We start from the raw sequence: 25792 nt of genomic DNA on the forward strand, positions 1-25792 counted from the left end.
TAGCTTATGCCTGCCCAAGCCATAATCCCACCGCCACCATTGGGCACTCTATTCATAACGTTGACATCAGCAAACCGCTCGCCCACACAACACCATTCACGTGGTCTGCGGTTGTGAGGCCGGTTGGACGTACTGCCAAATTCATTAAAACAACATTGGAGGAGGCTTATGGTAGAGAAATTAACATTCAATTCTCTGGCAACCGCTCTGGTGGACATTCCTGCATTCAGCATGCCAATTGCACTCTCCCTCAAAACTGGAGACATCTGTGGCATTGTGTTCTGTGACAAAACGGCACATTTTAGAGTGGCCTTTTATTGTCGCCAGCACAAGGTGCACCTGTGTAATGATCATGCTGTTTAATCAGCTTCTTGATATGCCACACATGTCAAGTGGATGGATTATCATGGCAAAGGAGAAATGCTCACTAACAGGGATGTAAACAATTTTGTGCACAACATTTGAGAGAAATAAGCTTTTTGTGCGTATGGAACATATCTGGGATCTTTTATTTCAGCTCATGAAACATGGGACCAACACTTTACATGTTGCGTTTTTGTTCAGTGTATATATATTATACGGTTTCGCTGGCTATATCAATTCTTAACCTTCTAAATTAAAAGCCTCACTTTGGCAACAAAAAAACATTGACTGTTAAAATCCAACCGCTGTTTGGACGCTGCTCTAATATGGTCTGTTCTGAAAATAGGCTACTCTTTCTTTCCTCATTAACTGTCGATGATTGGTGATATTACACTGTGACGTGAAAAGAGTCAGTTTAAAGTAATTTCCAGATTTCTATAAAATATGACCTATAATGAATTGCAATGGGTGCTGCCCATCTGAGCCCTATTCACATACACTGACTGTTCAATAGATCATCTCTGGCTGATGGAGAGACGTGATGGAGAGTGTTTTTGGTGGTAATCAGCTTTGAAATCAGCATATTTTGCATTATGGTTTGCATATCATCACAAACAAAGTACTACAAGTAGTGAATTGATGTTAGTTTCAGTTGTAAGCTAGGTATCTTCTTGCATTGCAAAGTGTTGTAGCGTGCATGCACATTGTTTTGCAAACAGTAATTACGTTTCTAAAGTTGATCTGTTAGACACATTTTCACAGAAGTACCGAAAGTAACCAAAATTCTAGTACGGAACCATTTTTCTTGTTCTAGTATCGAAAAAGTACAGAGGTTTCGGTATACAGTGCAACACTACTACCGGTCATAAAAAATATTAATGCGAGTAGACTGCTGATTGGCCAGCTCTTCCTCCTCAGGAGGATGACATCATCTTCTGAGGAAATAATTAGGGTTTTTGAAACGGTCTGTTTGCGATACAAGTTTGAGGTTTTTGTGTGTTACGTGTTTTTTTTCTCTCCAATTTATGCTTTGGTCACATGCGAGTATAGGAAGAGTCAACAACATTATTTGGTTATGAGTTAACAGAATATTACGTTTTAAAAGTGAGATTTTCACTGGACAGTTACTTTAAGTCTTGTCAGTGCAGCTACATTATGTGATGCTGTAAAGTTTAACAGACTTATCTCTATATTTGCACTTTGGCCTCTAAGCAATGCACAATGTCCATAATTCATCTGTGCTGCTTCATCTGGTTTCATTATACAGTCAGGTCCAAAATTATTGGCACCCTTGAAAAACATGAGCAAAAAAGACCCCTTGACTTTTTCCACATTTTGTTACGTTACAGCCTTATTCTAAAATTAATTAAATAGTTTTTTCCCCTCATCAATCTACACACAATAACCCATAATGACAAAGCAAAAACAGGTTTTTAGAAATTTTAGCTAATTTCTTACAAATCTAAAACTGAAATATTACATTTAAATAAGTATTCAGACCCTTTACTCAGTACCGGTACTTTGTTGAAGCACCTTTGGCAGCGATTACAGCCTCAAGTCTTCTTGGGTAAGACGCTACAAGCTATGCACACCTGTATTTGGGGAGTTTCTCCCATTCTTCTCTGCAGATCCTCTTAAGCTCTGTCAGGTTGGATGGGGAGCGTTGCTGCACAGCTATTTTCAAGTCTCTCCAGAGATGTCTGGGCTCTGGCTGGGCCACTTAAGGACATTCAGAGACTTGTCCCGGAGCCACTCCTGCATTGTCTTTCTTGGCTGTGTGCTTAGGGTTGTTATCCTGTTGGAAGGTGAACCTTCACCCCAGTCTGAGGTCCTGAGCGCTTTGGAGCAGGTTTTCATCAAGGATCTCTCTGTACTTTGCTCCGTTCATCTTTCCCTCGATCCTCACTAGTCTCCCAGTCCCTGCCGCTGAAAAACATCCCCACAGCATGATGCTGCCACCACCATGCTTCACCGTAGGGATGGTGCCAGGTTTCCTCCAGACGTGGCGCTTGGTTTGTGGTGGTGGCAGCATCAGAGTTCAATCTTGGTTTCATCAGACCAGAGAATCTTGTTTCTCATTGTCTGAGTGTCCTTTAGGTGCTTTTTGGCAAAATCCAAGCGGGCTGTTGTGCTTTTTACTGAAGAGTGGCTTCTGTCTGGCCACTCTACCATAAAGGCCTCATTGGTGAAGTGCTGCAGAGATGGTTGTCCTTCTGGAAGGTTCTGCCATCTCCACAGATTAACTCTGGAGCTCTGTCAAAGTGATCATCGGGTTCTTGGTCACTTCCCAGGCCGTTTTGTCATTATGGAGTATTGTGTGTAGGTTGAGGGATTATTTATTTTTTAAATCAATTTTAGAATAAGGCTGTAACATAACAAAATGTGGAAAAGGGGAAGGGGTCTGAATACTTTATGAATGCACTATATATAATACAAATGCTGACCTATATTGTGTGCTCATGACGATTCACCGATACGACTCAAATGTTTAAGATATGACTGCATCGTTCCGCGGACCCTAAACCGATCCAAATGTAGTATGCATTGGTCAGAAAATGTATTCAAATGTTACGAATCACAGATTCACTGAAATGTTTTGCTCATATGACTTTCTTTCTTCCTTCGGAAAATACCTAATCTTTTGTGACAACTGATGTGTCCTCTCCTTCAGTGTTGAACTAAGCATGTAATTGTGTTGACAGTCATTGATCTACAAGTAATTTTTCATGCCGTCCAACCCCAGGGAATTTAAGTAGCCTAGTCAAACTGCACACTGTACCCAGCTTCACACGCTGACCAACATGATGATCAATTGAAACAGGATGCGCCCAGCTTCACAGGCGGCCTGTTCCTGATCTTGCACATCTGCGTGGCACCTTAAGCATTCAAATGCTAAAATGGCTTGCGTGATATTAATCTGAGAGTGTTAATGGGGTGATAGATGTCTAGTCTCCCTTATGGCTCAGATCAGGTGCCTACGCAGTACATACACCATAAACATGCTTAATCTACACACGCACACAGTACATACACTATAGACATACATCATTTACAAACACACACACACACAGAAAAGTCAGCTCAGACAGAATATGAATGTGTTTATGTAACAAATGTTAGTGCATCGAATTGTATTGCATTGAACCGCATCGCATTGATTAATTCTCTAATCACACCGAATCGTTTCAAACTAAAACGTATAGTTCCATGTATCTAGATAGGTATCGAATCGTCTTCAAAGGGAAAGATGCACATCAGGCAGGCCAAAACTTGTTTTTGACTGCACTGGACCTTTAACAAGTTATATAATTTCCCCTCAAAGATAAGGGTCAGTGATTGCACTCCTGTTTTCAATACATTTTAGTACCTCACCTTGCGAGGATAAGAGCACTGAGCCTTTTTCTTAAATGTTTTTTGAGATTGGAGAACACATTGGGCGTTCCTCCATACAGAATATTTCCAAATCCGACGCCAAACCCACCACTGGTGTGCGTGGCCAAATAAATGAAACGGCATTGGCACTTGGATTAGAACCAGTGCTATGGTCAGATGAAAGGAAAATAGAGCTCTTTGGCGGTGCACACCAGTGATGGGTTTGGTGTCGAAATAAGGATCCATAAACAGAAAAGAACCCCATACCTACTGTAACATATAGTGGTGGATCTTTGATGTTATGGGGCTATTACACCTGCCCCAATGCGTAGTGCCAACTGTAAAGTTTTGTGGAGGAGGAATAATGGTCTGGGGCTGTTTTTCATGGTTTGGGCTAGGCCCCTTAGTTCCAGTGAAGGGAAATCTTAACGCTACAACATACAACGACATTCTAGACGATTCTGTGCTTTCAACTTTGTGGACGGCAGGAAGCATGACAATGCCCCCGTGCACAAAGCGAGGTCCATACAGAAATGGTTTGTCGAGATCGGTGTGGAAGAACTTGACTGGCTTGTACAGATCCCTGACCTCAACCCCATCGAACACCTTTGGGATGAATTGGAACACTGACTGCGAGCCAGGCCTAATCGCCCAACATCAGTGCCCGACCTCACTAATGCTCTTGTAGCTGAATGGAAGCAAGTCCCTCCAGCAATGTTCCAACATTTAGTGGAAAGCCTTCCCAGAAGAGTGGAGGCTGTTATAGCAGCAAAGGGGGGACCAACTCCATTCTTAGATTAATGCCCATTATTTTGGAATCAGATGTTCGTCGAGCAGGTGTCCACATACTTTTGGTCGTGTAGTGTATGTCATAACAGGTCAAAATGTGTCATGACAGTGTTATGACCATATTATAACAGGTTATGACCGTGTCAATGTGTTATGACGTTGGGTGTCAAGTAAAGTTTTACCTGTATTATGTGTAGTTTATAATGAGTCATAATTTATATCAAGTCTGTCAGCAAAGTTACAGCTAGAAAAAAAGTAAGGTGTAACATTCAAACTGGTGTACAATACAGTCTACAGAATGTAGTCATCAGCTCTCAACTGGGTGTGTTTACAGTTGGTTAGCTAATACATAGTCCACCCACACATCGGCTACTGTACCAGCCCTCATACTGCTATTTTTAGTCACCTGTTAATGATTTCTCAAATCAAACGATGTCCATTTAACTCTCTCTGTGTCCCAGATACTTTGGACCACTCTTGTGAAGTTATAGGATTCCCAACTTGATCTAATAAGATAACAAAAATGGTCCTATTTCCCTCCTGTAGCAGAACGAGGTGACGGATAGTGCCTACCTGGGCTCGGAGAGCACCTACAGCGAGTGTGAGATGTTCACCGACGAAGACACGGGAGCCCTAGTCCAGCCAGAGATGCACGAGGATGTGGAGACGGACAGCGGCATCGACGCAACGCTGCACGACCCCGAGGACAGCAGCAACAGGTCAGTTCTGACCTCTTTACTCCATGTGGAGCATAAGGCTGCATGTCCTTTGTGGTTTTCTTTGCTTCTCCTCAGGAAAGGCCCATGGCCCAATAGTCAGTCCTGACCGTGACCTCTAATCTTAACCCCGATTCCTTAACCTGACCCACATACTGTAGGCCAAAGTCGAACCCTAAGCCCATACCCCTAACCCTCCTACTTAGAACTACCATAAACATTAACCTTGAGGTGATGTTTTAATACCACCTAAGTTGAGGTGAGCCAGATGAGGCAGAGGTGGGTCAAAGCTGTTAGTGATGCGCGGGTTGACTCATGTCCCGTGGTTATATCCGTGGGGCGGGCGGGTGGGTTTAGGGTCATGAAATATTGTGTGGATGAAGGGCGGGTGGGTAGCGGGAAGCTTGAATAAAGAGAAAACAATACATAAAAAATACATTTGTAAAAATCTTGTGAAATTTATATCTATAGGCTACATTGAGATCTTTCTTTAATTGTTTTTAGGCTATCTGGCATTAGTGCATAAGAGTATAAGCTTTAGTTGCCCAACTGTACACTCGACAAATAGCGTACACGCAAATGCTTTTGGGAAAGGGTAGAAAATGTAAATGTTGATCCACTGAGGCAAATGGGACAATGTCAGAGTTTAATTCAATAAGAGAAAAGCTACAAAATGGAGAGTTGAAAATAATGAGAAGGCAGTGCCAGAAAAGTAATGTTTGCGAAGGATTTGGTGAAGTGGTAAGAGGATGATAGCAGTGCTTCCTATGTTGTGTGTGATGATTGTGAGATGCTATACAAATTCAACAGTCACAAGACGGGGACTTCAAATAGGCCTATGGCACATCAAGGGAACTGTAGCCTACTATTCAGATGTTTTTAAATGGAAACTGTAATCTGGACACTGACTGTAGGTCTGTAACCTTTCACATAGCCTTAATATTAACTCATGCAGAATTAAGCATTTCTTGCAGCAAAATTATACACCAAATGTGACCTGTTTCAGGAAGCTAGGCGAATGTCGCACGTCACTACTTCACAGGAGAGGCTTTTGAACAGAAATGCCTTCTGGAACATGTGAACTTTCATGTGGCTTAATAACAAACTTGTATTCCATCTGTAAATACGAATACAATTGTAAAATTAAGAGCGTAGTTGGTTTAGCCACGGAAAAAGACAGGAATCTTGATTGGCTGCGCTAATGGATGGGCTGGACATGCCGGGAGATGTGTTTGGATTTGTCTGCCATGTAGAATGCTTCTGTCTATAATGTGAGCTGCTCAGTATGTTGATAACCCTTTCTACCGCATATTTTTTGAAAGATATAACGTTAGCCATCGAGAACTACAAAAGTTTTGCTACTTTACTCAACAATATTGATGCCCTGAATTTAGCAGGCACTATCGACAGATCTGTTGGAAAAAGTTGTGATGGGCTACTTTCTGCACATGCCATGGTCAGTGTGAACCAGAGTGACTTGACACAACGCTGGCCAAACAAGATGGAGTTAAATGGTTCCAGTCTGCCGTGAAGCTTTCATCCATAATAATGTTCAGATGTTATGTTTCAAATTTTGTCAACGTTGTTTTCATTGCAAGTTAAAGCATACTGTTATGTGTATGACCTGTGTAGTAATATTTTTCTAATCAGAAATCCATTTGCATTGCTAGTTATAGCCTAATGTTAGCTAACTAGCTAACATTGAACCTAGTTGGTTAGCTTTAGCTACCTGCAGATTCATACTACAGCTATGACAATCAGTTTGTATTGGTAGTAGTATGAGTTGAGATTTTGCCGGTTCATTGTTTAGCTAGCTAGATAAATGTCTAAACAAAAGACTCCACTTAGCCAGATGATTACATGACCCATCAAATTAGCCAGGTGTGTCTGGGGGAGATTACGGCCATCTATTGTATTTCATGAACATGTGTACACTACCGGTCAAAGGTTTTAGAACACTTACTCATTGAAGGGTTTTTCTTTATTTTTACTATTTTCTACATTGTAGAATAATAGTTAAGACATCAAAACTATGAAATAACACATATGGAATCATGTAGTAACCAAAAAAGTGTTAAACAAATATATATATATATACACTGCTCAAAAAAATAAAGGGAACACTTAAACAACACAATGTAACTCCAAGTCAATCACACTTCTGTGAAATCAAACTGTCCACTTAGGAAGCAACACTGATTGACAGTAAATGTCACATGCTGTTGTGCAAATGGAATAGACAACAGGTGGAAATTATAGGCAATTAGCAAGACACCCCCAATAAAGGACTGGTTTTGCAGGTGGTGACCACAGACCACGTCTCAGTTCCTATGCTTCCTGGCTGATGTTTTCGTCACTTTTGAATGCTGGTGGTGCTTTCACTCTAGTGGTAGCATGAGATGGAGTCTACAACCCACACAAGTGGCTCAGGTAGTGCAGCTCATCCAGGATGGCACATCAATGCGAGCTGTGGCAAGAAGGTTTGCTGTGTCTGTCAGCGTAGTGTCGAGAGCATGGAGGCGCTACCAGGAGACAGGCTAGTACATCAGGAGACGTGGAGGAGGCCATAGGAGGGCAACAACCCAGCAGCAGGACCGCTACCTCCGCCTTTGTGCAAGGAGGAGCAGGAGGAGCACTGCCAGAGCCCTGCAAAATGACCTCCAGCAGGCCACAAATGTGCATGTGTCTGCTCAAACGGTCAGAAACAGATTCCATGAGGGTGGTATGAGGGCCCGACGTCCACAGGTGGGGGTTGTGCTTACAGCCCAACACCGTGCAGGACGTTTGGCATTTGCCAGAGAACACCAAGATTGGCAAATTTGCCACTGGCGCCATGTGCTCTTCACAGATGAAAGCAGGTTCACACTGAGCACATGTGACAGACGTGACAGAGTCTGGAGACGCCGTGGAGAACGTTCTGCTGCCTGCAACATCCTCCAGCATGACCGGTTTGGCGGTGGGTCAGTCATGGTGTGGGGTGGCATTTCTTTGGGGGGCCGCACAGCCCTCCATGTGCTCGCCAGAGGTAGCCTGACTGCCATTAGGTACCGAGATGAGATCCTCAGACCCCTTGTGAGACCTTATGCTGGTGCGGTTGGCCCTGGGTTCCTCCTAATGCAAGACAATGCTAGACCTCATGTGGCTGGAGTGTGTCAGCAGTTCCTGCAAGAGGAAGGCATTGATCCTATGGACTGGCCCGCCCGTTCCCCAGACCTGAATCCAATTGAGCACATCTGGGACATCATGTCTCGCTCCATCCACCAACGCCACGTTGCACCACAGACTGTCCAGGAGTTGGCGGATGCTTTAGTCCAGGGCTGGGAGGAGATCCCTCAGGAGACCGTCCGCCACCTCATCAGGAGCATGCCCAGGCGTTGTAGGGGAGGTCATACAGGCACGTGGAGGCCACACACACTACTGAGCCTCATTTTGACTTGTTTTAAGGACATTACATCAAAGTTGGATCAGCCTGTAGTGTGGTTTTCCACTTTAATTTTGAGGGTGACTCCAAATCCAGACCTCCATGGGGTTGATACATTTGATTTCCATTGATAATTTTTGTGTGATTTTGGTGTCAGCACATTCGGCTATGTAAAGAAAAAAGTATTTAATAAGATTATTTCATTCATTCAGATCTAGGATGTGTTATTTTAGTGTTCCCTTCATTTTTTTGAGAAGTGTATATTTGAGATTCTTCAAAGTAGCCACCCTTTGCCTTGATGACAGTTTTGCACTCTCTTGACAACTGCATTGTATTATATACCATTTTCTAGCTCTAAGTCTACTTTTATCCAATGTAAAAAAAAAAAAAAAGAATCCAGGTGGTGGGTCACAAATGTAAATTTTGACTCGGGAACAGGAGTGGAGAAATATGATTTATTTATTTCAGCATCTTCAGCGAATGTAAATGCGCAGTTAGGGATGTCTGTAGAGGTGCTATCTTTATCAGCATCATAAAAGCTGATATTTCAACCACGTAAAATATGCATCCAAGCCGAACTTAAATATTATCAGAAACATGTTGGGTCATTTTCACAGCTTTCTATTTCCTTAAAACTGGTCAAACTGATGTAATTTAGAAATATTGCACATAAAATCGTTCGCATTCTTTTGGGGGGTTATTGCATTTTCTCCTCTGTGCCTAAATGTCTTTGCTCTGCGAAAGAAGCAGAGATGAAAAGAACTAGATTGAAGCATTCATTCTATCGATTTATGACATTCTGGTGACATTCTGGTGAGCAAGGGCTTATTTAGTCTTCTAGGGCAACATATAATGACAGAAGAGAAGCTGCTTGTATCTAATGATAGACAGTTGCCTAACAAATCGAGATCTTGAGACTATAAGGTTCTATCTGCAAAAAGATGATTCTGATATAGTTGGCTTTAAAGTTCCGAACTCTCATTGGTTTGAATTGTGTCAGCAATTTTTATCTTGTATTCTTTGAAACTTATTAACATGTATTGGGGTATTTAGTGTACTATATAGGTAGAGACCATTGAACAGAACAAGGCTGTGTCAATAACACATTTTTGACAAAAATCTAGATCGAACGTTATAGTCCCAAGCTCTCGAAATAGCCTACAAAAAATGTGGAAATTTTAAGCAGAAACATATCTAAGTTACGCAAAAATAATCCTGCACCACCTGTCAAAAAATCGTTCCGCTGTCTCTGACTGTAGGCTACAGCACATTTTCTATATTAGCGGGTTAGGGTCGGATGCCGGTCTCAGATTTTCACTTTATCATATATAGTTGGCGGTTGCGGATGGGTTATTAGCAATTGCGGTGCGGGTGAGCAAAAGCTGACCCACGCACCACTAAAAGCTGTCCTGAAACCACGATATCATTGTTCATCACTCAGACACCAGGGTTTGCACTGTAACAAATAGGGTTAGTATGAGGCCTTTGACTAAATACTAATGGTGACCAACTGGGATAAGTCAAAGTAATGCTAGCTCCAGCCATCACAGCCTATCTATCATCAAGCCTCTGTATCTCATCATAGATTCTATAGACGACTTGGAGTCTATTGCTGCTTTCACATAGGATATATATATATTTTTTTTACCACATTCTTGCCTCCATACGCCTTTTATACCTTCCGTGTGCATGCCAGTGACTAGTGGTAGTAGTGGTATGCAGATGTGGGCGTCTATTTCAATAAATAGACTAATAGACTGATTTTATGTTACGTCCAAATTAATGAAATCAATAGTCCATTATTTTGTTCATTAAACAGACAAGACACACCTACCCGATCACAGTCAACACACATATATTTTGTAGTAAGAATATAATGAAATTTAACAGAATAAAATACAAATAATATTTTTCACACACAACTTGCATCATGGCAATGTGTAGAACCGCTGTCATATAAAAAAGTGATATTTTGAAACGGAGCCCAAGGCAAGCCCATGCTTTTTTTTATCCACGTTTCATCCCTTAGGGAGCAGGCATAGGGTGTTACATTGAAAGTATCTTCATCATGAAACCGAAAAATAAAATAAAAAAAAGCAATCTATATTGTCAAAAGCATGTAAGTCTCGTGTTATAATCTAAAAAATAATCTACTTGTTAAGCTTCATAACATGCTGACAATGTTCTAATCAGTGCTAATAATTGAGCCAACTAGACGAGATGACCATGAACAGCACTCACCTCCATTTAGCTAACATTTCTACAGCCTAATTGTAGCCTAACCCAATATCCAAACCGAGATTCAGTGAAACAAAAAATCGGACATTGATTGATTTATCAAGATGAGTCCCCACGCTTGTCTCAAAGCAGCATGATATGGTGCTGAAATAGTTGAACACACGCGAATAGGCTATTGCTTCAAATGTATTCTAATAATTGGATGACTTTTGGAGTTTCAGTAAGCAACAATTTCATGCCTTGTTTATTCCAATATTTCTGTCATTTAGTGATATTTATTCTGTGTAATTCTTTTATGGATCCATCCAGTTGTGGTTAAGAAAACAGTGCATGTGGTGGGCTATTCGAAGAGATGGGTGAGGTGACATGCCTCAAAGTTTAGAACTGGCAAGAGGACAGTAGTAATGGGTGCTGCCTAGCAACCATCAAGAGCGTAGTGCGTGCCAATGCCGCCTCAGCATTACGGCTACATTTCATACTAAGCCGTAGGCAGAACTTTACCGCAGTCATGACTAGGGGTGTTGGCGAAAATACAAGTAGAGGCTTTGCCGCCGGCAATACCTTTCATATGTAAAGAATAGTCTGCAAAAACGTATTCGTTTGAAAGGTATACAGTGGGGGAAAAAAGTATTTAGTCAGCCACCAATTGTGCAAGTTCTCCCACTTAAAAAGATGAGAGAGGCCTGTAATTTTCATCATAGGTACACGTCAACTATGACAGACAAATTGAGAAAAAATAATCCAGAAAATCACATTGTAGGATTTTTAATGAATTTATTTGCAAATTATGGTGGAAAATAAGTATTTGGTCACCTACAAACAAGCAAGATTTCTGGCTCTCACAGACCTGTAACTTCTTCTTTAAGAGGCTCCTCTGTCCTCCACTCGTTACCTGTATTAATGGCACCTGTTTGAACTTGTTATCAGTATAAAATACACCTGTCCACAACCTCAAACAGTCACACTCCAAACTCCACTATGGCCAAGACCAAAGAGCTGTCAAAGGACACCAGAAACAAAATTGTAGACCTGCACCAGGCTGGGAAGACTGAATCTGCAATAGGTAAGCAGCTTGGTTTGAAGAAATCAACTGTGGGAGCAATTATTAGGAAATGGAAGACATACAAGACCACTGATAATCTCCCTCGCAAGATCTCACCCCGTGGGGTCAAAATGATCACAAGAACGGTGAGCAAAATCCCAGAACCACACGGGGGGACCTAGTGAATGACCTGCAGAGAGCTGGGACCAAAGTAACAAAGCTTACCATCAGTAACACACTACGCCGCCAGGGACTCAAATCCTGCAGTGCCAGACGTGTCCCCCTGCTTAAGCCAGTACATGTCCAGGCCCGTCTGAAGTTTGCTAGAGTGCATTTGGATGATCCAGAAGAGGATTGGGAGAATGTCATATGGTCAGATGAAACCAAAATATAACTTTTTGGTAAAAACTCAACTCGTCGTGTTTGGAGGACAAAGAATGCTGAGTTGCATCCAAAGAACACCATACCTACTGTGAAGCATGGGGGTGGAAACATCATGCTTTGGGGCTGTTTTTCTGCAAAGGGACCAGGACGACTGATCCGTGTAAAGGAAAGAATGAATGGGGCCATGTATCGTGAGATTTTGAGTGAAAACCTCCTTCCATCAGCAAGGGCATTGAAGATGAAACGTGGTTGGGTCTTTCAGTATGACAATGATCCCAAACACACCGCCCGGGCAACGAAGGAGTGGCTTCGTAAGAAGCATTTCAAGGTCCTGGAGTGGCCTAGCCAGTCTCCAGATCTCAACCCCATAGAAAATCTTTGGAGGGAGTTAAAAGTCCGTGTTGCCCTGCGACAGCCCCAAAACATCACTGCTCTAGAGGAGATCTGCATGGAGGAATGGGCCAAAATACCAGCAACAGTGTGTGAAAACCTTGTGAAGACTTAAAGAAAACGTTTGACCTGTGTCTTTGCCAACAAAGGGTATATAACAAAGTATTGAGAAACTGTTGTTATTTACCATAATTTGCAATTAAATTCATAAAAAATCCTACAATGTGATTTTCTGGAAAAAAAATTCTCATTTTGTCTGTCATAGTTGACGTGTACCTATGATGAAAATTACAGGCCTCTCTCATCTTTTTAAGTGGGAGAACTTGCACAATTGGTGGCTGACTAAATACCTTTTTCCCCCACTGTATATGTGGGTCACCAGACAGAGAGATTAAAGAGAGGCACTAATAGCCACTATTAATTATAATGTCCCTGGGCTTGAAATACCCTCAGTCTACAGAGAGAAGTAAGTCTTATCATATCAATCTAACTGAAGGTGCCTTTTGTTTAAGGTTGCTCCTGCCTGGTCCTCAAGTGCATGTGGGCGCTCACATCCCTCTAGTCTAATTAATATGGCTTGTATTGATCAGTTGACAAATTGCATAGATAATGGTATTTTCTTACTATTGGACAATTACTGTTGGCCAGATGTTTTGGAATCTTGAATTTGAAATGGGACCTTCAATACATGTCAGAAAACGTACAGGCCTAGATAAATAGTTTAGAAGTGGTTATTGTGATGAAATACAGCACATGGTTATTTGAGGAACAAAGCCTGAAGATCCTAGTTATTTTCAGTGACAATTTAATTTATTTACTAAGGACCAGATGGTAGAGAGAACTTAGGTTCTTATGTCGTCATCATTATTTTCAAAGGCGTAATAGATGAATTATAGAGTTGAAAATGAACTGGCTTATCCTACTGTTAAACTATGCTGGGGTTGTTGAACATTATGCCCTTGTTTTTTGTTCTGGTGCTGCACAACACTTAGATACAATGTAAAACCCAGAAGTGGAAAAACAGAGATACTTCTCTGTTACAGCCAGTGTGTGCCCTGATCTATCCACTGTATGTTTGAGTTTGTCTTTGGGTTGACTATGAACTTTAAAACCAGTTAATCTTTAATGGCCAAGAGTTATGTGTTGCTGCAATGAGTTAATCTTCTATAATGACCTTTAGGCGGTAGGCCAACGCATCGTATCTGCTTTAGTTTTTGAGATGATTGGTCCCTGGCGAGGGAGGAGCCGGTTTTTACATATTGTGTATATTTATTTCTTCTGAACACATTTCCGTTTGTTGGAAAATTTTGTCAAAATAATTACTTTTATGTTCGCTAGCTGGACAGGCAAGTACTAAACAGTAAACGCTGCCAAGTACTAAACAGTAAACCAATCAAAACTCATGTACTATCCAGGTACCATCTCTGCTGATCATGTCTGCCAATCACGTTCTCCGTACCTAAAGCACTAAACACACCGTCCGACAAACTGCTATCAGGTAAAGTATTTTTTACATGTGTAATCTATTTAGTTATTGAAACGTGCTACCGTCAATGCAAGCTGTAAAATAACTCCCAACTATATTTAGAACGTAGCAACCTTAGCAATGTAGCTAGCTAGCTACACCAAGTAGTCCTGTTGCTAGCTAGCAGAAGCAGATAGCTTTATCACTAGCATGCCGTTCTGGGACATAGCTTTAGTTATCATTATTCAAAGTAGTAATTTATGTCTACAAAAATATATAGGACAAGTATTGTAAAGGTAATACAGTCATCAAGGCAGGACTCACTCATTTCATTCATACTGACAAATAAGAAATGCCACATTATCCCTGTCAATAGGCCTAGTTGGAGTAAGATGCAGAGCACCCTGCCTCTTTGCCAAGTACCTCAACTCCTCCACAGAGTTGATCGCAGACTAGAGTTTTTTTAATGAACCTCCGACTCCTTTGAGTCGCTATGTGTAGATACTTAAAACATGTACCTTCTTAATCCTTTACTGTGTACCTATGTTTGCCTTTCTTTGTTTGCTGAAATCCGTACTTTTAATAAAACGTAAATCAAATGCAACCAACAACTCTTTCCTTGTTGAGATTCAATTGGCACTTGCGCATTCGTACTGAGATTGGTAAAAATCTAAAAAGGTGACATACATTGAATAACCCTTTAAGCATGGTGAAGTTATTAATTACACTTTGGATGGTGTATCAATACACCCAGTCACTACAAAGATACGTGTCCTTCCTAACTCATTTGCCGTAGAGGAAATAAACCGCTCCAGGGTTTTACCATGAGGCCAATGGTGACTTGAAAACAGTTAGAGTTTAATAGCTGTGATAGGAGAGATCAACATTGTAGTTAGTCCACAATAGTAACCTAAATGACAGCGTGAAAAGAAGGAAGCCTGTACAGAATAACGAAATATTCCAAAACATGCATTACTGATTACCACTCTCCATATGTTCAAGCATAGTGGTGGCTGCATCATGTTATGGTTATGCTTGTAATCATTAAGGACTGGGGAGTTTTTCAGGATAAAAAAATAAACGGAATGTTAATCCTAGAGGAAAATCTGGTTCAGTCTGCTTTCCACCGGACACTGGGAGATTAATTCACCTTTCAGCAGGACAATAATCTAAAACACAAATCTACACTGGATTTGCTTACCAAGAAAACGGTGAATGTTCCTGAGTGGCCGAGTTACAGTTTTGACTTAAATCTGCTTGAAAATCTATGGCAAGACCTAAAAATATGTTTTCAGTTTGTCATTATGGGGTATTGTGTATAGATGGGTCAGAAAACATTCATATTTTATCAATCAATTCAGGCTGTAACACAACAAAATGTGATAAGGGGTATGAATACTTTCTGAAGGCACTGTAGGTACACGGTAAAGGTTTAAGAAGGTCAGAGGTTCATTTTAAAAACTCTAGTCTGCGCTCAACTACATGGAGAAGTTGAAGTACTTGGCAACCTGCTTCTATCCTTATTCTGGTAGCCTAGTTGTTATTTTTTAGACTGTCAGGATGTTCATTTCTAGCTCAAACTACAATCCTTTGCTGTGGTGATTTCTTTGATTCATTCCGGTCTCTCACTTTTGTCTCCCATTATCTATTAATCTCTCCTCTTCTGTGTCCTGCTCCCGGAGATCAACCAAGTGCTATTCACCAAGCATGGGCTCAGCTGATTCACTCACCTGTGAGGAGAACTATCCTACTGCAGTTTGAACTAGCCCTGCCGTCATTATTAGACATTGAGACCACATATGCATTTTCCTGCAGGGCTCAAAACTGCAACAAAAACACTCGCTTTTGCGACCCTTTGACTTGGCACTGCAACACCAATATTTAGTGTGTCGCTAGTGTGCCAGTGACATTTTTTTGCTGGTCACGTAAAATTTTTTTTTAGCATGATTTATTCAAACAATGTGCATGCAATTGACCAAAAATAAACCATATGAAAGTATCTGCCTGTCCCTGTTTTGCTGTTGGTTGAAATCTGAGCGAGCCACTCCCTCTCCCTACTCTGCGCACGGAGGAGAGAGAGGTGCATTCTAATAAGCACTGCTGCTCAAAATTCAGTTGTGGGATAAATACAGTTTTCAAAGCAACTACTGTTCTAGTTACAAAGAGGATAGTCACAGCTTTCTGTGAGTATAATTTATTTCTCACCTCAATATTGAGTTCATAGCACCACTTTACAACCAGAGTACACTATGTAGTAAATGGCTTTTCATGCGCCCACGGAGCTGAACCAAGGGGAGTGCGCCATTTGCATTTAAAAGGCCTACATCAAGTAGCCTGTATAGGCCTAGCGCTGGAAAGTTTTTGTAGGACATTACATTTACTGATAGATTAATCAATTAGCCTACATGGCTATCTAGCAACATGATCATATTTAGAGTTAGCAATCTAGCTAAGTATTTTGAGTTCCCACTTCCTCAGGTGGTAAATAATAGATCCCATTTCGACAGATTGCAATTAAAATATAAATCATGCATTCCCTGGATGGCTTACTTTTTTAATCTTACCATCTCAGTTGTCTTACTTGTCACTGGAAAATAAATGGTCTACTGGCTACTGATGTTAGTCTACAAAAAGAAAACTACAAAAAGACACCTAGCATTCATCTTGGCTAACAAACTGTAGACATATCAATATCACATTTGGAAAGCAGTCTGTCTTAATGGGGCAACATCTTATTTTGAGATGTAAAAAATATCTTAAAATGACAGGCCTACTTTAGAAACAAAAATGTATGCAATTAATGCAATGCAATTCTAAAGAATAGAGTAATGTCAAATGTAGTCTATTACTAACTGAATATAGAGAGAGCATGCACCCCAATGCATTTATAAACTACCAGTGTGTAAAAAAGTGAAGGTTGAACCCTGAGTAAATCTATCCAAATCAATGTAAGAACACAGGGGCATGCTTATTTAAAGGATGGCTAGTCATTAGTTGCCTGGTTCTGTTTTGAATGCAGGTACGTTATGGGACACAGGCAGTGTTCAATTTGTAAGTCTTTTTAGATTTAGTCTAGTCTTAGTCATTTTGACGAAAATATCAAGTCTTAGTCACATTTTTGTCATCTGAATAATGATTGTCTAGTTATTGTCAAATATAGTTTTCTGCATAACATATTATCTTCCCAGCAGCAGAAATATGGCAAACATATATAAGAATTATATTATATAAGACTTTACGCACCAGCCAAGCTTCTGGGAGAGTGCGATGGTTCTCTTTTGATTAAAAATGATCTGGCCTGTAAATTCCTAATTCAGCCAACATGGATATTGCACATTACATACAAAATAAACAGAGACACACAAGCACACAGAGAGAGAGTAGCACAATCTCTAGTTTTGGCAAAGGAGTAAAGGTTGCACCTTCATCACTCGGTCGCGTCATTGCCATTGTTATCAACGTTCCACAGATGCTGCAGCAACATTAATGTCCAAAAGTAGAACGGGGGCTAATGACTGTTTCAACCAGTGATGTAGTCGAATCACTACACCTCGTCCGAATTGGGTCTCAAGTTCCCTGTGCTCGAGTCCGAGTCCAAGTGTCAGTCACCAATGGTCAAGTTACGAGTTGAGTCACGAGTCCCTATGGCTGAGGTCTGAGTCCCAGTGCTCGAGTCTTGGTCCAAGTGCTCAATTCTGAGTCACTGGGTCCACATTAACTCAAAATAAAGTTATTTACCCAGTCAGATATAGCGTAGTGGCAAGAGGAATTTAGTCAAATTGTTTGCTATCCCTTTTCCTTTCTTTTTGTGCCATCAAATGTTTGCATATTACCAGGGCCACGTTCAGTGGAAAAATGCTCTTGAACGTTGCAGATAGAAAACCATGAATAGAGTTGACATTATTCCTTCAACATGTCAGAGGCATGTTTGTTCTACATAGCATATTTCTATCTGAACGTTCCAAAACGTTGCGTCTTACTGAGCGTGCCCAGGTTGTTAGCTATAGCTAGCTAATGAGGTAACATGACTGAACAAGGTGTAGTCTAAACTAGGGCTGTCCCCAACAAATAAATATATATTTGTCGACCGAGAGTCGTCTTTTCTTTCGACCAATCGATTGGTTGAAATTTTAAGACTTTTATTTTTCCATATATAGACACACCCTATGTGTTTTAATCAAATCAACTATGTACTGAACTTGCCTGATGCTTTAAGCACACTTTTTGATTAAATAAACAAGACACACAAATGACTCGAGGGAGCCAGAGATCAAGATAGCCAAACCAGAAGGGGGAACAAAAACTGTTCTCAATCCACCACCTGCTGCTGCTGGCCTTCGCAGATTCTGCCGTTACTCTCCACCTTTTCCTTTGGGAGTGCCAATTTATCTTACCATTTCTACCAATCTGCGTGCCGGTTTTCATATGCAAATTTCCGTGGAACAGTTTCATTTATAATAAACTTTTTATCTCAAAATCATTGTCTGTTGTTAATGATACAAATCTAAAAGTAACTTTTATTGCCGTTGCCAACTGTGTAAAAATAGCCTACATAAAGCCAACAAATAAAAACATTGCAGCCTGCAGGTAGAAAATATCCTGATTTATAAATATATATATCCTATAAATCACATTGGCTACGCATTGGCCTGTCTGCAACGAACTTGAAACATTGTATAAACTATCAACTGGGTCGGCCCGAAACGCGCGCTAGCAAACTTGAATAAAATATTCTGGGCCCTCAGTTTCCTGCGTCAGTGAGATCAGGATAGACACAGCTGTAGGCTATTTGTGCAAGGGATAAGAAGTAATCGGGTATTTTATGATGTTTCCGCTGGATCAGTGTATTACATGCCGAGTGGTTATTGAAAGGGTGAAAGCTGGAAATATTTTTTCAAGAATATTTGTCATTCTCAATTGATTCTAAAAACATACTTTGTTTACTTGCTGTTTGAGGTGAAGAAAACATTTATTTGAGAAGTTCCACAGCTCGTTAGTAGTGGTAAGTTAAGACAATCAGAAATACTATCAGACATCCCCAAATGGGGATGGCCTACATTTGCGCGCAGGCCAGGTAGACTAGTCCTACTTCTATATGCGTAATCAGGTGAGCATCCTTACTCAACATTGACAGGAGCGTTTCAAACAAAAGACGATTAATACATTTACAGAACTCGTAAATGGAATGTAATAAACAAAAACGTATTTCTCACAAGTGTAATATAGGTTGTGAGTTCTGCAAACAACGTGTCCACTCCGACAATGAGAACGGTAAACGACTGTAATAATAATATATTTAAATTACTGTAACCAAACATTGCAGATTAGAAATTATAGGAATTAACGGTAAATGTAGGCTACTACTGTTGATATATGTAATGGGGAATTGATAGACACCGCAAACAATGCACACAATGAAGTTATGAAACAATGAATAGGCACGTAATGGCGGGAGAGAATGCATTCTGGAGAGAGACGTACCTTGTGCATCAGAGCCACACTCCCCTTATTCTTGGACCGTGATATTCCTGTGGCCTCCTCAATGGATTAGTCCACTGAGACAGGCGCAAATTAGACAGGTGTCTTGTGTGCCATAGAAAAACAGCCTAACGACCAGTAGACTAAATGTGGTCAGCCCTAGCCTAAACAAATGGTTAACGGTCCAGTCCGCAAGTAGCATAGTTTTAGAACAGCCCGTGATAGGCTTTATGAATGTAAAATTCGTCCTGCCAATGCACGACAGAGGAAAATGTGGAGACTTGGCTACGTTGGCTACAGAAACCATATATGAAATGCAGTGGGAAAAGTGGGAGAGTTGAGCGAGACTACAAATTCAAAGACAGACTACTTTTCTATAGCCTACTCAAGGGAGAGAAAAACATAGCTAGACTGTTGTTTTACTATTAAACTCGTAAAGCAGCTTGTGTTTCTTAACCAGGCAAAGGGTAGCTAACTAGAAAGCTGGTGGTGACTGGTTAGCTAAGGTGAAGCAAGAGAGTCTCCTGCGCGATTTATATAATCGGAGGCGGAGCCATAGTGGAGCATGTCTGCCCACACATCGCTTGCTCCCCCGCAGCTCATCATGCGCTGCGCATCTGTGCTGCTAATAATAATTGTGCTTCTCACTGAAAAGCTCTCAATCTCTCCAAAAACTATTGTCCAGTCCACTTAATAGTCAGATTGTAGTCACAGAGATAATCTTGTCTCGTTTTATTCAACTGAAATAAAAATACTTTTCGTTTAGTTCGAATTTTTTCTGTGTCTATTTAGTCAGTTATAGTCTCACCAATTGCAACTGAAAAAAGGTGTTTGACAACATTTTTCTTGACAAAATTAACACTGGACACAGGTCAAGTCATTATTGCCGGACCAAATCATTTGCTGGTGACATCAACTGAAAAAGAGTTGAAGAACACCAACTACAGATACACATGCTTGTTTGATTATCTAGAATACTACATTCAATATAGAATCAGTTAGATTTTTTAAAAACTATTGTAACATGCAGTGATGTGAATTCTATTGTCCCTGTCAGGAGCCCAGGCTTTTGCCGTATATGGTGGAGTTCTCGTCTCTGGACCACACGATCTTAAGATTACATTCCGCTAAGGCACTACATCGGTTGGCTACATTGGTGACCAGGGTGTGATCCCTTCGATACACCTATGGGTCCTGGGCACAAGAATGCTCCTAGAGAGAGGGGGGAATACTGAAGCATGCATTTATGACAGTTCTGCTGTCTCCATCAGAGGTTCAGGATTTTGGCATAGATGGAAATGCTCTAATTTCTTGACTGCGATGTTGTAAGATTGTGCCCCCAACGGCACTTCTCTCTATATATACGTTGATTGGTAGTAGGACTGGGAATTGCCAGGGACCTCACAATACGATATTATCACGATACTTAGGTGCCGATACGATATGTATTGCCAATCTCACTATTCTATATGTATTGCGATTAGTTTTGATCAGTCATGGAAATAAAAGTGCTGAAACCAAATTGGGTCCCTATTTAAAAGGAAGATGGAGAACAAGCTATGAAGTAAAAATACTGGAGTATTTGTCCAGGTACTGAAAACTAGGAAAACAATTATATTGCGATATTGTCAAAACTATACAATCTATAGTCAAAAATAATATCCAATGTGTAACTATATTTAAAAAATACCCCATCACTAAGTGGTAGGTTACACTATATTTAGATATTTCAAATACTGTCTGAGACACCTTTGCTATATCTCTCCGTTCTCAATAAATGGTGAAACAGTAAATGTGATGTTTTTTGTTTGAATGTATATGCATGAAACTTACATTATGGAAAACATGGTTAGTAGTAGAATAATGGATTGGCATGAATTTGGCACCATCAACTTTTAAGAGGTTAGTAGGAAAGTTAGCCTAATCATTTAAACTACCTAAATATATTCACATTCACTGAACATTTAGTATTTGAAACTCAAACATTAATTTCCCAACTGCTTTTTCTATAATGTTTTTTCTACAATCATTCTCCATACCTTATATTCCAATGCCCACCATAGTATTAGGCAGTTGCTGACATTTTAAGAACTCATCTGGTTTAGAAATCAAACTGGTCATCTTATTGCAGAGCACATTGTATACATTTTACCCAGTGGTTTTTAGGTATGCTACAGTGAGGGGAAAAAGTATTTGATCCCCTGCTGATTTTGTAAGTTTTCCCACTGACAAAGACATGATCAGTCTATAATTTTAATGGTAGGTTTATTTGAACAGTGAGAGACAGAATAACAACAAAAAATCCATAAAAACGCATGTCAAAAATGTTATAAATTGATTTGCATTTTAATGAGGGAAATAAGTATTTGACCCCCTCTCAATCAAAAACATTTCTGGCTCCCAGGTGTCTTTTTATACAGGTAACGAGCCGAGATTAGGAGCACACTCTTAAAGGGAGTGCCCCTAATCTCAGCTTGTTACCTGTATAAAAGACACCTGTCCACAGAAGCAATCAATCAATCAGATTCCAAACTCTCCACCATGGCCAAGACCAAAGAGCTCTCCAAGGATGTCAGGGACAAGATTGTAGACCTACACAAGGCTGGAATGGGCTAAAAGACCATCGCCAAGCAGTTTGGTTAGAAGGTGACAACAGTTGGTGCGATTATTCGCAAATGGAAGAAACACAAAATAACTGTCAATCTCCCTCGGCCTGGGGCTCCATGCAAGATCTCACCTCGTGGAGTTGCAATGATCATGAGAACGGTGAGGAATCAGCCCAGAACTATACGGGAGGATCTTGTCAATGATCTCAAGGCAGCTGGGACCATAGTCACCAAGAAAACAATTGGTAACACACTACGCCGTGAAGGACTGAAATCCTGCAGTGCCCACAAGATCCCCCTGCTCAAGAAAGCACATATACAGGGCCGTCTGAAGTTTGCCAATGAACATCTGAATGATTCAGAGGAGAACTGGGTGAAAGTGTTGTGGTCAGATGAGACCAAAATGGAGCTCTTTGGCATCAACTCAACTCGCCGTGTTTGGAGGAGGAGGAATGCTGCCTATGACCCCAAGAACACCATCCCCACCGTCAAACATGGCGGTGGAAACATTATGCTTTGGGGGTGTTTTTCTGCTAAGGGGACAGGACAACTTCACCGCATCAAAGGGACAATGGACGGGGCCATGTACCGTCAAATCTTGGGTGAGAACCTCCTTCCCTCAGCCAGGGCATTGAAAATGGGTCGTGGATGGGTATTCCAGCATGACAATGACCCAAAACACACGGCCAAGGCAACAAAGGACCACCCATACGTAAAAATGTATGCACACATGACTGTAAATCGCTTTGGATAAAAGCGTCTGCTAAATGGTATATTATATTATATTATAAAGGAGTGGCTCAAGAAGAAGCATATTAAGGTCCTGGAGTGGCCTAGCAAGTCTCCATACCTTAATCCCATAGAAAATCTGTGGAGGGAGCTGAAGGTTTGAGTTGCCAAATGTCAGCCTCGAAACCTTAATGACTTGGAGAAGATCTGAAAAGAGGAGTGGAACAAAATCTCTCCTGAGATGTGTGCAAACCTGGTGGCCAACTACAAGAAACGTCTGACCTCTGTGATTGCCAACAAGGGTTTTGCCACCAAGTACTAAGTCATGTTTTGCAGAGGGGTCAAATACTTATTTCCCTCATTAAAATCCAAATGAATTTATAAAAGTTTTTACATGCGTTTTTCTGGATTTTTTTGTTGTCATTCCGTCTCTCGCTGTTCAAATAAACCTACCATTAAAATTATAGACTGATCATGTCTTTGTCAGTGGGCAAACATACAAAATCAGCAGGGGATCAAATACTTTTTTCCCTCACTGTATATGTGTATGATATGCTGTGTTGGCCAATATGCATATGCAACTGTAGTTTTTAAACACACACACACATCTTTCTATTTATATCATTTTATGTGAGTGGACATCTAATTAGCATAATAAAAACATCCCCATAAATATCTGTCAGTTTACGCTAGAGATTTTTTTATTTCTAATTTTTTTTCATTGGATGTGTCTCAATCCACCGCATCCGCCGATGTTGCACTTCCGCATCTGCGGTGAAAGGTGGCAGAGCTAGAGCGGTGTTTGTCAGACCATGAGACATCCCGAAAATCGGTCTTCTCACAAAATTGTCTGTAGCGTCCGAACAGTTTGGCCAACAAACTATTATGACCCTTCTATGGAAAGTTTAGACTCACGAACACGATGGTTCTCCGTTTTGCTATACGACCCCCACAAGCGTCGTGGAACCCGTCTGAAGTCGGTACAGCCAATCTGCCAACTTCTGTCTGTAGCGTCCGAAACAGTTTGGGCTGCACACTAATGTACACACCTCTGTGGAAAGGTGAGACTTTCACGAACACATACATGTCGGTTGTTTTGCTCTAGAATGCCCACAAGCCTCACCAGACTCGTCTGAAGGTCCCCCGGGACCAGTTGAAAAAATGGGTAACACTTTACTTGACACCCAACGTCATAACACGTTATGCCACTGTCATAACTATGTCATAGTATGCCATAACTGCTGACATAACTTGTCATGACACATATATTTAGATTTGTTGTGACATATATTGCGTTATTTTATGGCTGGTTATGACACCTACATAAGTGTCGAAACCCACAAAACATTCCATTACGCCATAGTGTGTGTATATATTTTAAAATTGACCATATTAAATTATCATTGTAATTGCGCACACATTGATGTCAGACATGCACCTACCCCAATGCTCTGTTGCTGATGACTGGGATGAATGCAGGATCAGCTTTTTGGAGCAGGACATGACACCCTCTTTTTAACTGATGACTGATATAAGGGCATGTATGTGATAGGCCTGTCTGGCTCATATGATTATGATGGTCATAATGCTTCTTGACAGTGTCATAAAGTATATTTTCTTAGTCTAAGTAAAGTGACACAGGATGTTCATAATGCTTCATGCAATAAATGTTAGCAGACTCCAAACATTGTCATAACATGTTATTTAAAATATGATGGAGAGAAAAAAAAGATTTCATTACAACAACTAAGGATTTAAGAAATAAACTTTCAAACTAAAGGAAACTTCTTGGCAGGGAAAATACTAATTTGAATAAATGTGGGTTTTGACACACTTATGTAGGTGTCATAACCAGCCATAAAATAATGCAATATGTCACAACAGGTGTAAATATATGGGTCATGACAGTGTTATGACCATATTATGACAGTTTATTACAAGTTATGTCAGCTGTCTGTCCTGTATCTCTCAGATATAGGACAGACACTTCAGAACAACTTCCTTTAGATGTTTTTTTGGACTATCTGTTGTTCCATGTAGTGAATCTGTTATTCAATGCGTTTGTTTGGGCTAATAGACACATTTTTTCATAATCATTTTATATATATATATTATTTTAAACTTCATGGGGTCTTAAAATGATCTTTGGTATGACCTTTTTTTAAACTATTCCATATAGCTTAGTAGAACCCCGTTAACAATGTTTTCTGGTTAGCGTACGGCAGGCAATAACATGACACCTTTTGCCTGTTGAACTCTGTTTTTGGAGTATTGTCAAAAGCCCAACAAATTTGATTCAAGTCAATGCAACTTTAGTTGTACCCTTAGGGGCAATAACTAGACATATTGCCCCTTAGGGCAAATACTGAAAACATATTAACATTGTCTTGTGCTCTTTATCTGAGGATTTGTTTGGGTGGGGTTTGTCCACCCCTAATGAATTAATTGGGTCAAATGTTAGAATGAGGAGATGATGATTAGTCTAGTTGTGGGCACTGTGTAGTGTACCCTCACCCCCACCCCCTGATTACAGCCAGATTAGTGGTCGCCACCTGTTTGGAACAGCCACTTGACAACGTCCTTTTCACGGGCAGCACACTGTGTTCCAGATATCTCTGTCAAGTGTTTGATACCTAATTGAAGAAATGTAGCCTACATCAAGTCATTTTTGATGTAGGCTACGACTATAGTAACTTGATTTTACTTTAGGCCTATAGGTTGACCATATCAATCTGCTCTAAGAAAGAGAGAGGGTGTCTGCCCTCAGTGTAAGTAAATACAATAGCTGCTGTTTGGGGC

General features: G+C 40.6%; 1 protein-coding gene across 4 annotated transcripts in view; it reads left to right on the top strand.

Annotated features, from left to right (window-relative positions):
• Positions 1 to 25792, top strand: part of LOC121547208 (rab11 family-interacting protein 3-like) — an 85681-nt gene that overhangs the window by 36706 nt on the left and 23183 nt on the right. For all 4 annotated transcript variants that reach the window (XM_045209801.1, XM_041858358.2, XM_041858359.2 and 1 more), the window contains exon 4: positions 5071 to 5243. In XM_045209801.1, coding sequence (XP_045065736.1) covers positions 5071 to 5243 — 173 coding nt within the window. The remainder of the gene's footprint in view (positions 1 to 5070; positions 5244 to 25792) is intronic.

The sequence above is a fragment of the Coregonus clupeaformis genome, chromosome 31 (genome assembly GCF_020615455.1).
Source record: "Coregonus clupeaformis isolate EN_2021a chromosome 31, ASM2061545v1, whole genome shotgun sequence".
Taxonomy (NCBI): domain Eukaryota; kingdom Metazoa; phylum Chordata; class Actinopteri; order Salmoniformes; family Salmonidae; genus Coregonus; species Coregonus clupeaformis.